The 14813-nt window shown below is 38.4% G+C and overlaps 1 protein-coding gene across 1 annotated transcript; it reads right to left on the bottom strand.

The window, feature by feature from the left end:
• Positions 1–550: 550 nt before the first annotated feature.
• LOC117327651 lies at positions 551–7900 on the bottom strand. The gene is made up of 5 exons (XM_033884722.1): positions 7501–7900; positions 4566–4616; positions 4002–4343; positions 2999–3083; positions 551–1395 (listed from the first exon to the last, which is right to left on the bottom strand). The coding sequence occupies exons 1-5, from the start codon at positions 7571–7573 to the stop codon at positions 933–935; spliced, it is 1014 nt and encodes a 337-aa protein (XP_033740613.1). The 5' UTR covers positions 7574–7900; the 3' UTR covers positions 551–932.
• Between the last annotated feature and the right edge of the window lie 6913 nt (positions 7901–14813).

Here is a 14813-nt window from a genome sequence, read left to right as displayed (position 1 = left end):
GTATCCGTACGATGCGTTATTGCTTTAGCCATAAATTAGCCGAACTTTATCCTTAATTAAGCATTGAACTGATTTCAATTGGAAGTTATGGGCTGATGAATGCCAACTGGACAAAGGCAAATTGAACATGAAGCGCTAGCGCGCTTCATTAAATTTGCCTTTGTCCAGTTGGCATTCATCAGCCCATAACTTCCAAATGAAATCAGTTCAATGCTCATATTTACATTTGACAACGAATTTGAAAGACTATATCAAGGAATTTTACTCTGATAATGAATGAACAAATTATTATCGTCAAAGACGGAACAGCCTTTTCAACAGCCATCTTTCGTTATCGCCGACGTGACAATTATGACGTCACTATAATAATGACGTCATAATAAAGACTTGGAAGTTATGGACTCATAACTTCCAAGTGAGCTTGGTAAAGTTATATAGTGGGGCTGCAGTGTAAATGTAAATATACAATAATAACTCGATGTAGTATTGGCAAGGGGGACGTTCTATGTTTATACAGTAAATTCGTCCATATGAATCCAAATGCAAAAAATTCAATCAAATAACACTTTTCGTTTTTATTTATGTATACGATATAAACAAAGGGTGTATAAAGTACAAAAACAACAATTGATTTCAACTCGCCAGCTTATAAAAAGATACATATCAAACATCTATATACAAAGTATTTTAAAGCACGTCTATATGTAAACGTTAATTTGATTCAGTTGTCTCCCTTGCTCCATGAAAGCTACATGGGTCTACTTTGCATTGTACAGCTTCATTAGTCATAGCGTTTCGGAAAACAGATCTGAATCAATCGGCTCTTTAACACACATATTAATTTAGCTGGAGACAATTCTAAATTAGACCGCTGATGCAAACATTTGTTTTCCTTGAAAAGGATACGAAGTTCTTTAATACAATATAACATATCAATAATGAAAGCTTTCTTCCTGTCTCAAGTTTCTCTCGTTTTCATCCAGCATTCCAATGCCGCTAAGATCACTACTGCTTTTACTACTGAAGTCAGACATCTTTGAAAAATCAAGATAATCGTTTGTTCTTGATTTGTTGACGACTGCGTACAAAGGCGCATCGTGGGTATTATTGTTATTGGATCCGGATATTATTTTGCCTGACTCGGAATCATGGTTGGAGGTAAAATTGGCGACTTCCAGGTCAGTTATTTCCACTAAGTACTCGAACTCCTCGTGAATGTACACTGGGTTAGTGACGCCGATATAACGGTCATTGTGCCCGTGAAGATCCTCCTTACTGTCGTAATGGGTTGTCTCCACCATGTCGGTCGGGTGTAGGAATACACCGTTCTTCGGAAAGGTTTGACCAAATCTTATTTTCTCCATGTCTATTTCGGGTTTTTGTTTAGACTTTGTCCTGTAAAACAAGAGTTTTACTCATGACATTAACATGTGGTACGGATTAATTCAGGAGATGACTTATGGGATGTAATTGATTCAAGGGAGGTGGGGATTATGGGTAGTTATTAATTCACGATGGGGATTATGGGTACCTTGTGATTAATTTACGATGGGGGTTATGGGTAGTGATTAATTTACGATGGGGGTTATGGGTAGTGATTAATTCGTGGTGGTAGTTATGGGCAGTGATTGATTCACGATGGGGGTTATGGGTAGTGATTGATTCACGATGGGGGTCATGGGTAGTGATTGATTCACGATGGAGGTTATGGGTATTGATTGATTCGTGGTGGTAGTTATTGGTAGTGATTGATTGGTGGTGGTAGTTATGGGTAGTGAATGATTCGTGGTGCTAGTTATGGATAGTGATTGATTCGTGGTGGTAGTTATGGATAGTGATTGATTCACGATGGGGGTTATGGGTAGTGATTGATTCACGATGGAGGTTATGGGTATTGATTGATTCGTGGTGGTAGTTATTGGTAGTGATTGATTGGTGGTGGTAGTTATGGGTAGTGAATGATTCGTGGTGCTAGTTATGGATAGTGATTGATTCGTGGTGGTAGTTATGGATAGTGATTGATTCACGATGGGGGTTATGGGTAGTGATTGATTCGTGATGGGGGTTATGGGTAGTGATTTATTCACGGTGGGGGTGATGGATAGTGATTGATTCACGATGGGGGTTATGGATAGTGATTGATTCGTGGTGGTAGTTATGGGTAGTGATTGATATGTAGTGGTAGTTATGGGTAGTGATCGATATGTAGTGGTAGTTATGGGTAGTGATTGATATGTAGTGGTAGTTATGGGTAGTGATTGATTCACGATGGGGGTTATGGGTAGTGATTGATTCACGATGGGGGCAATGGGCAGTGATTGATTCACGATGGGGGTTATGGGCAGTGATTGATTCACGATGGGGGTTATGGGTAGTGAATGATTCGTGGTGATAATTATGGGTAGTGATTGATTCGTGGTGATAGTTATGGGTAGTGATTGATTCGTGGTGGTAGTGTTGAGTAGTGATTGATTCGTGATGGCATTAGTGGGTTGTGGTTGATTCAGAGTGATACCAATATCAGTAACAGGCGGAGGAAAAACGTACCTGAAGTTTTTAGAGTATTTTATGTGACTATTGTAGTGACAGGAGGTTATACGTACCTGTAGTTTTTAGAGTATTTTATGTGACTAATAGTTGTGACAGGAGGTAATACGTACCTGTAGTTTTAGAGTATTTTATGTGACTAATAGTTGTGACAGGAGGTAATACGTACCTGTAGTTTTTAGAGTATTTTATGTGACTAATAGTTGTGACAGGAGGTAATACGTACCTGTAGTTTTTAGAGTATTTTATGTGACTAATAGTTGTGACAAGAGGTTATACGTACCTGTAAGTTTAGAGTATTTTATGTGACTATAGTAGTGACAGGAGGTAATACGTACCTGTAAGTTTTAGAGTATTTTATGTGACTAATAGTACCGACAGGAGGTTATACGTACCTGTAGTTTTTAGAGTATTTTATGTGACTATTGTAGTGACAGGAGGTTATACGTACCTGCACGTCTTAGTGAGTTGCGTCACCAATACCACTAACAGCAGAAGGAAAAAGACTCCGACGACGACAGGGATGATGATCACAACTGGCAAAAAATTAAGAAAACATGTTACTTAAATAATAATGTTCTTTGTTTTCCTATTCAAGCAAACAGAAAGTATCAGAAAAAAGGTAAAGAGAGAAAAAGCTGAAACCTACGAGTTTTGTTACTGTTGTCCTCGCTCTGTCCTCCGACATTTGTTTTACCTCTACCAGCCATGGTTGTCGAACTTGGGGTTGTTGATGACGACAACGATAATGCGGAGGATTGAACAGTACTTGAAAATTGTTTGGTCGAAGTTCTTGGTTGTGTTGTTGTGGTTGTTGGTATTGTTGTTGCTGCTGATATTGTTTGTTTTACTGTTGAATGTGTTGGTTTTGTTGTTGTAGTTTTTTGTTTTGTTGTTGTAATTTTTTGTTTAGTTGTTGTAGCTATTGGTTTTGTTGTGGTGGTGAATGTTGGTAGTGTTGTTTTGGTCGTTTGTTTTGTTGTGGTTGGGGGTTGTGTTGTGGTTGTTGGTTGTGCTGTTGTGGTTGTTGGTTGTACTGTTGTGGTTGTAAGTTTTGTTGTTGTGGGTGTTCGTGTTGTTGTGGCTGATGGCGTTGTTGTTGGTTGTGCTGTTGTGGTTGTTAGTTTTGTCGTTGTTGGTAACGCTGACCCCACAGCTTCACAATCAATATCCATTATAAACGAAGGATCTGCAACAAGAATATATGCATGCGAAGAATCAGATGAACTGCCTCATTGAGCTAGTTTAAAATCACGCTCGGTATACAAATGTATACTGTCGAAACGACTGAAATATGTTAGGGGTGAATAATCCGGTGAAAAGACAGCACTGTTTTCATTTATCAGAAGTTATATGTTAGCAGTGATACTATAAGCAGTGATGTTTTAAGAAGAGGTAATGTATAAAAAGAAACTAGCTTTAAGTTTGTTAGGATATTTTCTGTATTATCGTACCTGTGCTCATTATCATACAATATCGAGAATCGGCATTTGGTTCCCTTGTTAGTTTCACGGTTGCCTGATCTCCAGTCTGCATTGAAATTGACCCAAACACTCTACACTCCATGATCTGTGACCCCGACTGGTTCGAATTGACCTCGATCTTTGAGCCACATCCGGGGTTCGAGTCGATACCCAATCCGTAATAGGCATACATCGACAGCTCGAAGTTCGTAGTAGAAGGAATCATTACTGAACAAGAGCAGCTATCCACTCCCAAATTGTAACTGTCGTAAAAGTCGAACACGACACTACTTCCGGTCACGTGAGTCGTGGTAGTCTGGCATGGAGTTAAAGCTGAAAATGGACAATGGAATTGAAACTAAGATTAATGCCATAATCTTTTTTTTTTTTTTTTTTTTTTTATATAATTCATAGAAATGTGGAAAATGCTCAATCTTTTAAATGACCATTATGTTCAAGTAATTTCGTTTGATTTGAAATCTCAACAGAAACACATGTCACAAAGCATTACGAGTTACAGATGGCAGGGCAGACAGACAGTGGTTCTATACTCACACGGAGTTTCCAGTAAGCTTGCAAGATCAGAGCATTCTGAACATTCGATATCTGCAAAAGAAAAAGAATATTGTAAAACCCTTGAGGCGTAGCACAATGGCAAATTGATTTCCCACCATAAACACATTAACTATAATATCGCTAACAAGGCGTTCAGAGAATGTGGTCAAATAACATTCTCCCGTCGATAAAGTTTATTTGTACTTTTCCACTACTGAAAGTTGAACACAATATATATTGTAGCACAAAACAGTGTATAGCTGACATACACGTGTAAGAGGCTCTGTAAACGTTTGATCAGTACAAAGTTCTATTCAGCTTAGTTTATTGTATTTCTTTTTAGCTTTTTATCGGGTATATTACGGTAATATGTTTTAACAAAGGAGGAAAAACAGTTCGTCAAAAGAATAGATTTTTTACAAGGAAGTATATTTAGTATAATGGCTAATGTCAGACGGGGCTGCGTCTGCCTTCATTGTGTAAATCTACATGTAGGTTCAAAGGTTACCTTCTCGTGTTTTAGAAAAGAAAGAAATTACGAAAAAATCAGTAAAGAATGTCACAGACCCGACCAGGGGAAGAAGACTTAGTCTGACGAGAAGGTACTTACATGTCATATATTAACGAATCTTCGTAATGTAAAAAAAGGACAAAGTGTTCACACATTACATATGTATTTAACCACGACAAAGTGTTCACACATTACATATGTATTTAACCAGGACAAAGTGTTCACACATTACATATGTATTTAACCAGGACAAAGTGTTCACACATTACATATGTATTTAAACACGACAAAGTGTTCACACATTACATATGTATTTAAACACGACAAAGTGTTCACACATTACATATGTATTTAACCAGGACAAAGTGTTCACACATTACATATGTATTTAACCAGGACAAAGTGTTCACACATTACATATGTATTTAACCAGGACAAAGTGTTCACACATTACATATGTATTTAACCACGACAAAGTGTTCATACATCACATATGTATTTAACCACGACAAAGTGTTCACACATTACATATGCCACTAGTAATTGGGTGAAATTCGTTTCTTTATCTGGTTTAATCAGTACATATTGTGTACATTTAACAATGCAGAAAATAAAAAGTATAGGTAACTGTTCTTTCCATTGTTTAAGAAAAACAAGAATAAAAACATTCTTATCATTTCAACGGGAATTTACAATAGTTTTAATTTGAAAATATCATAAAAACATGTTTTATTAACAAGCCGTAAATAGTTACGTTTCAGCTGGTTTGCTTATATTTACATTTATGGCTCCGTAATTCACTGGACCTTGGTCACACCCTCCAGTCACGTTCCAGGTGATACATCGATCAGGTCACGTGTTTTACAATGGGAAGTTACATCCGGGTAGGCTATTCGGTGAGACTGTGCAATTAGGCTTTTACAGCAATTAAATATTTCATGGCCACGTCCTTTATATGACTGTATACGCCAGGTGCGTGACGCATGACTAGGGTAAAATCACGAATGTCTGGTGTGCTCTGTAATTACAGGTGTGTATGAATGCCGACACCTTGTTCTATTATTAGTCTATTTACCTGACTCTCTCATCCCGGTGGGCCTAAATACACATTACAGTTATTACCTTACAAATATATACAACAAAATAAAAAAAAAAGAGCCCAAGCTATTGTACGGTGTTCTGTGTATTCTCGTAAGGCAGATTCAAAACCACAACGTCGCATTAGGTAATAATGTACATGTGCATGTAAAACGCCTAAAAACTGTTTGTGACATTAAAAGCTCTAATTTATATAGCTTGTTAGCGAGGTAATGTCATTTTACATGTATGTCAGTATGTTTTACGAATGTAACAATATGTTATGAATAACAATAAGATAAATAAGAGAGTAAATAGCTCTGGTGAAAAATAAATAAATAAATAAATAAATAAATAAGTAGCACATTAGAAGCCGTGTTTATTTATGGAATACATGAACATGTCTTTATAAAAATACTTCAATACAGTATAATACATTGAGATGTTATTTCATGCAAGTTACGTATAAGAAACAATTGCTCATTAAGTGGTGCAACGGGCCTCTTAAACAATGCATGTTGTCCGACAATAGCCATCGTCTACTACAATGAAACCCCGCCTCAAAATGACACCGATTGTTGATGGGGAGACAAACCCGGCAAATAATTGAACAAACAAACGTATTGGAATTCATTATTACTGAGCATATACATTCACGGCCGTATGGAACTGGCCTAAATTATATAAGGAGAGATATACGTTCCAGTATCGATCCCGAAACCATGTTTTGGATGAACTGATCCTGAATTTGACATATTATCTGCAACGGACCCGCTCGTGTCGACATGATATGGACTTGCAATGTCTTCTTTATCGATTGATGTTGTCTTTAAGAAAATAAATAATAACCCATATCATGTAAGGTTGGATCATATAAAAAAATATCGCGATACAATCATGGACGACCAGGAAGCTAGTTTACCCCTGGGTTTACCGGTGCATGTTCATTAATCTTCCATACAAATTGAGATATGTTGAAATACCTGTTTATCTTATCACACATCTTTAAAATGGGTGATTCTTGAATAGGCTGGGTCGGGTTGGGGAGGGAAGAATGGACGGACGATGTGTGTATATTGATGCAAACAAGCGTCGGTACACAATTCTATAGAAGATTATTATTCATATCAGAAAAGCCTGCTTATGTCATACGCCATATATATGGTATGTTCATATTGAAATTAACGTGTACAACTATCAGCACAGTTCCCTTATATAAATACTATATACATGTACCCAACGAAAATATTGACGTTACTCTTCAGTCAACAACCCTTCAATTACCTTCAACTGCACTAGTCGTATAGAAATAGCCCAATACGTCTTAATATAAAATATCAATCTTACCTTTGATGGACAGGTATAAACAGCTTAGTGTTAAGGCTGATGTCCAGACTGAAAACATCTCTCGGATAGCCATATTAGGTCAATAACTCCAGAGAAAACTCCTAAACGTCCCTGGGTGTGTATCCTAGAGGCAGATGTGACCTCCTACAGTAACTGTATATATTGCGATTAAATTTTAATGTAAACATTTCAGGCGTGGTATAGTACAGTCATTCTGTGTTGGTGTAAGTAAACGTGGTCCAAACTCACACACGTTCTCAGTTAATGTCCGCCAATATTGACACACGTTGATTAATCAATCGCCACGCTTGACTGCGGTTCCACCCATGTATCTTGAATCACAATGCGCATGTCTTCAATTGTCAGCAAGAAAGCTCGTTTCTTTCGCAACTCCGTTTACCTTTACCATGAATAATTTAAAGCACTCGTGGTTTTTTTTCCCAGTTTGACTACTCGTCAATGTAAGCTTTAAATAGACATCGTTATTATCGATAATTAGAAGTTAGACAGGTTCTTTGAAGGCATGTATATGTAATAGCCGTGGATCGTAATCGGACAACACAACACCGATGTCCGCTTTTTATAGCAATGGTCAGCGCAGGTCAGTTACATGTACCATGTTCAGACAGATTTGGAACTCTTGGATTGAAGATGCATGTTTACCTTCTCAGTAGAAGTAGTAACGTATGTATGTTCATCTAGATAGCTTTGTCACTCCCGAGATATTTGATACAGTATCAAAAGAACAGTACAACGCGATCGCTGTACACGATAACTTAAACAGTAACAACAAAAACGACAAACGATGAAGCCACCATAAACCCATAAGCTTATTACTCATACATAATGCAAAAACAATGGGTAAAACTTAAAACAATGGGTAAAACTTAAAACAATGAGAACAATTTAAAACAATGGTTAACATTTAAAACAATGGGTAAAATAAAAAAAAACAATGGGCTAAACTTATAACAATGGGTAAAACTGATTTGTAAAACTTGTAAAACAATACAGCGGCATGTAAATAGATAACAAGGGCAATGTTTTTTTGATGTTCCACAAAAATGGTCTAGAATTCTAATGACTAATAGAATCTTTCCCTACCTTGAGGGTGTGACAGAGAAATCTCAACCTGAGGGGGAGATTCTTGAATGTCCAACCCGAGGCTTGCCGAGGGTTTGGACATTCAAGAATCTCCCCCGAAGGTTGAGATTTCTTTGTTACACCCTCAAGGTAGGGAATGATTATTTTTCTCCCACCTCTTTTCTTTATGTGTTTTCCCATCGGCGATCTCCGTCTGTTTGTAAACAAGTACACATGTCAAAAAAACCGCGGGAAATATGCACACATTTCCATTCATCCATTTCACGTGGGGTGACGTCACTCACTCATCACTGTCCGACTCGGAGTAAATCACACGAGGTCGCTTTGAAATCGACTTTGTGTTGTCATTATGGCTGTGGAAATGGATGTTAAATGTTCCCCCACTGATTGTGGATCCATAAAACACCGATCTTTTGACATCGGACGGAGTTGGGCACAAGGAAATGCTGTTGTGCGATCTTTTTACTTGTGACAGTTGAACAATTTTGTCGCGACCGGTGCAGGTAGCCTGGTAGGTGCACTTATGCTCTCAGTTTCAGTTGTAGGCCTACAGTTGGGGGATTCATTTGTATTTGAAAGAATGGCAGACATTTTTTGTTTTTGGAAACTGTTCAGTTGTCTGTAGTTGTTTAGAGACTGGGGATTTTTGTATTATTGTGTACACAATTTGTTTGTTGACGTAGCAGACGACGTAATGTAAACAAAAAAAGTAGTTCCGGTAGTACTTCCGGTGAAGAAAGTGAGCGCGTGCAATCTGTCACACCCTAGGGTATGACAGATTGCACGCGTTAAAAAGGACAGAGAAATCTTGTACACTCAAAACGGGAGACAAATCAGTGAAAGGTGTGAGAAAAACATGTCATTCTGAACACCGGTATCTATTATAGGTGTTGAAATATGTGATGTACATTAATTGTTGTAAATGTATTGTTATTGTTGTACCACCACTCACTTATTCACGCCCCGGAACACAACATACCGGTTATTTTTCCAGAAAATATTTTATGCTGTTACGGAAACCTTATTCTGACGCTTAGATAAAATGTCAGTTTAAAAATATTTTCTGAATTCCTCATCATCTCGGCTCCAACTCATTCAGTGAATAGATTCACTATTTCAGCGATAAAGCTGTCAGTGTTGCTTGGTTGTCTCATAGGTATACACAGTTTCTTATGTATGTCTATATCATACTACATAAAATATCCACCCATCAATAAATAGGTATACACAGTTTCTTATGGATTTCTACATCATACTACATAAAATACCCACCCATCAATAAAATGTAACAATTACCTATAGTCAGTCATTGGGGTGGATCTCTAATGAAATATATCTAAATACCTTGAAATGGTTTGTTTTTGCATTGTTTCTTTAAGACAGAGACGTGTTTTAATGTTGATATAGGATGTTATGTCACATATTGAGGACAACTGTATTTGTCATACCTGCCTTTAATCCACGTTATGATTGGTCACTTGGTGTTATACGCGTTGTATAGAAGTAAAATGAGAATATCGGTCATGAGCTGTAGGTGAAAGGCGTAGTCCGAGAAGTTATACAACCAGTCGATAGAGCTCATCAATTAATCATGATAAGTATCTATATAACGAACCTAAGGACCTGCTTTCATTGTCTTAATAACACGACCACACTAAATTATTAGAGGATATTTGCCCAGTTTTCACATTAACACATTTAAACACGAAAAAGTCACGAGCCCACATTGGAAAAAATCCCAACTCACTGTTCACGAAGTTTACATTGTATTAGAGATCCCAATCCACAGTCTCTTAAGTTTATAAATCCTCAATTTACTTTCCTAAAAAGGTATAATGTATCTATATCTGGACCAAAGGTTACACCTTACATGTACATGTACTTTCCTTCATTTAGATTATTTTCAACTCGTGATGGGAGCAATATCTACTTTAGCTACATTTCTACACACCCGGGTAACCCGGAGTGGTCCCAAGTCTTCCTATTATAACCCTGTTCTCTTACTACACACACGGGTAACCCGGAGTGGTCCCCAGTCTTCCTATAAACACCCTTTTCTCTTATTACACACACGGGTAACCCGGAGTGGTCCCCAGTCTTCCTATAAACACCCTGTTCTATTACTACACACACGGGTAACCCGGAGTGGTCCCCAGTCTTCCTATAAACACCCTGTTCTCTTACTACACACACGGGTAACCCGGAATGGTCTCCGGTCTTCCTATAAACACCCTGTTCTATAACTACACACACGGGTAACCCGGAGTGGTCCCCAGTCTTCCTATAAACACGCTGTTCTCTTACTACACACACGGGTAACCAGGAGTGGTCTCCAGTCTTCCTATAAACACCCTGTTCTCTTACTACATACCCGGGCAACCCGGAGTGGTCTCCAGTCTTCCTATAAACACCCTGTTCTCTTACTACACACACGGGTAACCCGGAGTGGTCCCCAGTCTTCCTATAAACACCCTGTTCTCTTACTACACACACGAGTAACCCGGAGTGGTCCCCAGTCTTCCTATAAACACCCTGTTCTCTTACTACACACACGGGTAGCCCGGAGTGGTCCCAAGTCTTCCTATAAACACCCTGTTCTCTTACTACACACACGGGTAACCAGGAGTGGTCTCCAGTCTTCCTATAAACACCCTGTTCTCTTACTACACACACGGGTAACCAGGAGTGGTCTCCAGTCTTCCTATAAACACCCTGTTCTCTTACTACACACACGGGTAACCAGGAGTGGTCTCCAGTCTTCCTATAAACACCCTGTTCTCTTACTACACACACGGGTAACCCGGAGTGGTCTCCAGTCTTCCTATAAACACCCTGTTCTCTTACTACAAACACGGGTAACCCGGAGTGGTCTCCAGTCTTCCTATAAACACCCTTTTCTCTTACTACACACACGGGTAACCCGGAGTGGTCTCCAGTCTTCCTATAAACACCCTGTTCTCTTACTACACACACGGGTAACCCGGAGTGGTCTCCAGTCTTCCTATAAACACCCTGTTCTCTTACTACAAACACGGGTAACCCGGAGTGGTCCCCAGTCTTCCTATAAACACCCTGTTCTCTTACTACACACACGGGTAACCAGGAGTGGTCTCCAGTCTTCCTATAAACACCCTGTTCTCTTACTACACACACGGGTAACCCGGAGTGGTCCCCAGTCTTCCTATAAACACCCTGTTCTCTTACTACACACACGGGCAACCCGGAGTGGTCCCCAGTCTTCCTATATAAACACTCTGTTCTCTTACTACACACACGGGTAACCCGGAGTGGTCTCCAGTCTTCCTATAAACACCCTGTTCTCTTACTACACACACGGGTAACCCGGAGTGGTCTCCAGTCTTCCTATAAACACTCTGTTCTCTTACTACACACACGGGTAACCCGGAGTGGTCTCCAGTCTTCCTATAAACACTCTGTTCTCTTACTTCACACACGGGTAACCCGGAGTGGTCCCCAGTCGTCCTATAAACACCCTGTTCTCTTACTACACACCGGTAACCCGGAGTGGTCCTCAGTCTTCCTATAAACACCCTGTTCTCTTACTACACACACGGGTAACCCGGAGTGGTCCCCAGTCTTCCTATAAACACCCTGTTCTCTTATTACACACACGGGTAACCCGGAGTGGTCTCCAGTCTTCCTATAAACACCCTTTTCTCTTATTACACACACGGGTAACCCGGAGTGGTCTCCAGTCTTCCTATAAACACCCTGTTCTAGCTCTTACTACACCCACAAGGAGTCTCGGTAATATTTAGTTATCCACATAAATATACAAATGCAAGTGGTCAAGGGGTAATTGATAGTTAACACATACATTTTTTGTATAAACGTTCAGTTAGGTTATATTCTACTCACACATTTAAGGGGCATCATAAATGATAATATTACATATTATCTATACATTCAGTGTTAAATCTCCGGTTCTAAGCATGATAATATGTTGAAAGCAGTGACGTACACAAAGTTATTTGCGATGGGTTATAATCATTTGATACATTTAAGGACAACGGAGTCGTCCTCCCGCGATGAAGACCACACCTGTACCCACAAACGCAAATATTTGCATTATGCATAGCAGGCTTGATTTTGTGTGAGAGTTTCCTCCCTTGAAACTCTTCTTCAAAGCATTTTATAGCAGCATTAGCTTCTAGTTGAAATAAAAACAATTAAAGAAAACAAAATTCGTTTTATTCATTTAAAGGTATTCGTCAAGGAAACATATTTAACGATACATTTATAACATTCTTAATTTTGTGAAATACGCAAATTACTTATCTCCAACATACTCAGTATACATTTGTGTACATACTGGGATTTGAATTGATGGCATTAGAATGATATCAATGTAAAATGTGTTGTAAATATTGTTCTTGTATCGGATTCGTATGTACGCTGTAAAGAAAAATTACATGTTTTATCAAGATATATTGAAATGATAACGTTGCTTTAAATTGATTGTATTAGTTTAAACTTTATCTTATTATCATAAATTGAAATAGTATATACATGTATACAGCATGCAGGATTCAGAAACAAGAACTTGATATTTATGTGAATCCGTCTTGTTTATAGATAGCTAATGAAACAGTGCTGACTAGTGCATATGTGCAGGGGAAAGAAAGAGAAAGGGCGAAAGGAATGATGCTGGGGGGATTTCATTTCAGGAACAAACGCTGATTACATGATACCATACAATGTATGGCTATAGAACCATCAGGGCTGTCACCTGTTGTGGAACGTAGTACTTATACAAACTATACTGCAGATACAATTCTTAATAGATATCACAGATCATAGATAAAGGGTAGTTAGATTTTAAAAGCGTTTAGATTGACTGATAAAGTTTTGGACACAATAAAAACAATTGCATTGTACTGTACTGGCATTCTAGACTACCATATAGTAAGGTATTGATATTATAATTAGGAGGAAGGCTCCTAAAACATTGAATTCTTAGCTGCTGGTAGTTAGGACAATAGAGGAGGAAATGATCGGTAGTTTCAGCAGACTGATAAACACATGACTTTCAAGTAAGTTACGTGAGTACAGGTGACTATTTAAGGAGCTGTAATTCATCCTAAGTCGTGCATGATGGATCTGGCCGTGTCTACTTCAGGAGTAATAATAGTGTGATGGAACAATAATAGGACCGGTATTTAGGATTTTTTTAAGGTTAATAACTGGAGGATTGTATTTTTTGTCATCTGGAAGTTCGTTCTATCAATCAACTGAAGAGGGCAAGAAATACTCTTTATAGTGATTAGTTCCACAGTTTACTCGACAAAAATTATAAGCTCTTCTGGTATTATGGGGATGTATATAGTGGCGAGCAGGTAGAGCATTGGTCAGGTAAGAAGGGCACTGACCATGGACGATCTTATGAAATTGAATAGTTTTATGTTTTTATCCTACGTACAAAAAGGGGGTCCCAGCCAGTTCCTACATATAGTATATCGTGACTTGTGAGTTTGGTAGCACCTGTCATGATTCTAGCTGCTTCGATTTGTATATTTTCAAGCATCTGACATTGGCATAAAGTTATGTTGTCCCATACAAGTCCCATACAATATCGCCATACTCTAACAAAGGTCTGATAAAGGTAAAATATATTGTTTGAAGACACTTCCTGTCAATACTAAATTTAAGATTCCTTAGCAGACTAAGTTTTTAGAGGTTTTACTGATAATGTAGTGTATATGGTCAGTCCAACTTCCATTAGCTGAGACAGTGATACCGAGGTGTCTGTTGCACGTTATGTTAATGAAATGTTGTTCAGAAATAAAGAGGTGTAAATCGGGTTTTCCAAGTTTCCTGCCTACTTTCATTGTTACAGTTTTTCAGGGTTAAAATTTACGAGCCATGGTTTAGACCACTCGTGATTTTTTGTTAGATTATCATTCAAAAGGTTGGCCGTCAGATTCGGCGATTCTAATTCGACATATTGAGATGTATCGTCAGCGAATATTTTTATTGTGCAATTGATGTCTTGTACAATGTCGTCTATGAATATTAAAAAAAGGTAATTGACCCAAGATTGATCCCTGGGGAACTCCTGCTGTAATGTATGCTAAGTAGGATTACTTGTCATTTATAACAACACGCTGACAGCGATTACATTTGTAAGTAGTCTGTGAACCAAGCGAAAAGATTTCCTGTGATAATACCGAACGAACTTATTTTAGAAA

Source organism: Pecten maximus, chromosome 5, assembly GCF_902652985.1.
Source record: "Pecten maximus chromosome 5, xPecMax1.1, whole genome shotgun sequence".
Classification (NCBI taxonomy): domain Eukaryota; kingdom Metazoa; phylum Mollusca; class Bivalvia; order Pectinida; family Pectinidae; genus Pecten; species Pecten maximus.
Note: the sequence above shows the minus strand (reverse complement) of the source record. Positions and strands in the feature narration are given on the sequence as shown.

Bases quoted from the DNA above. Each gene is read 5' to 3' on its own strand.
- LOC117327651 (XM_033884722.1), bottom strand. From the start codon at position 7,573: ATGGCTATCCGAGAGATGTTTTCAGTCTGGACATCAGCCTTAACACTA. The intron at 3,084-4,001 runs GTACGATAATAC...ATTTTTTGCCAG, and splicing joins TTGTATGATAATGAGCACAG to TTGTGATCATCATCCCTGTC. The intron at 1,396-2,998 runs GTACGTATAACC...CTTGTTTTACAG, and splicing joins CAACTCACTAAGACGTGCAG to GACAAAGTCTAAACAAAAAC.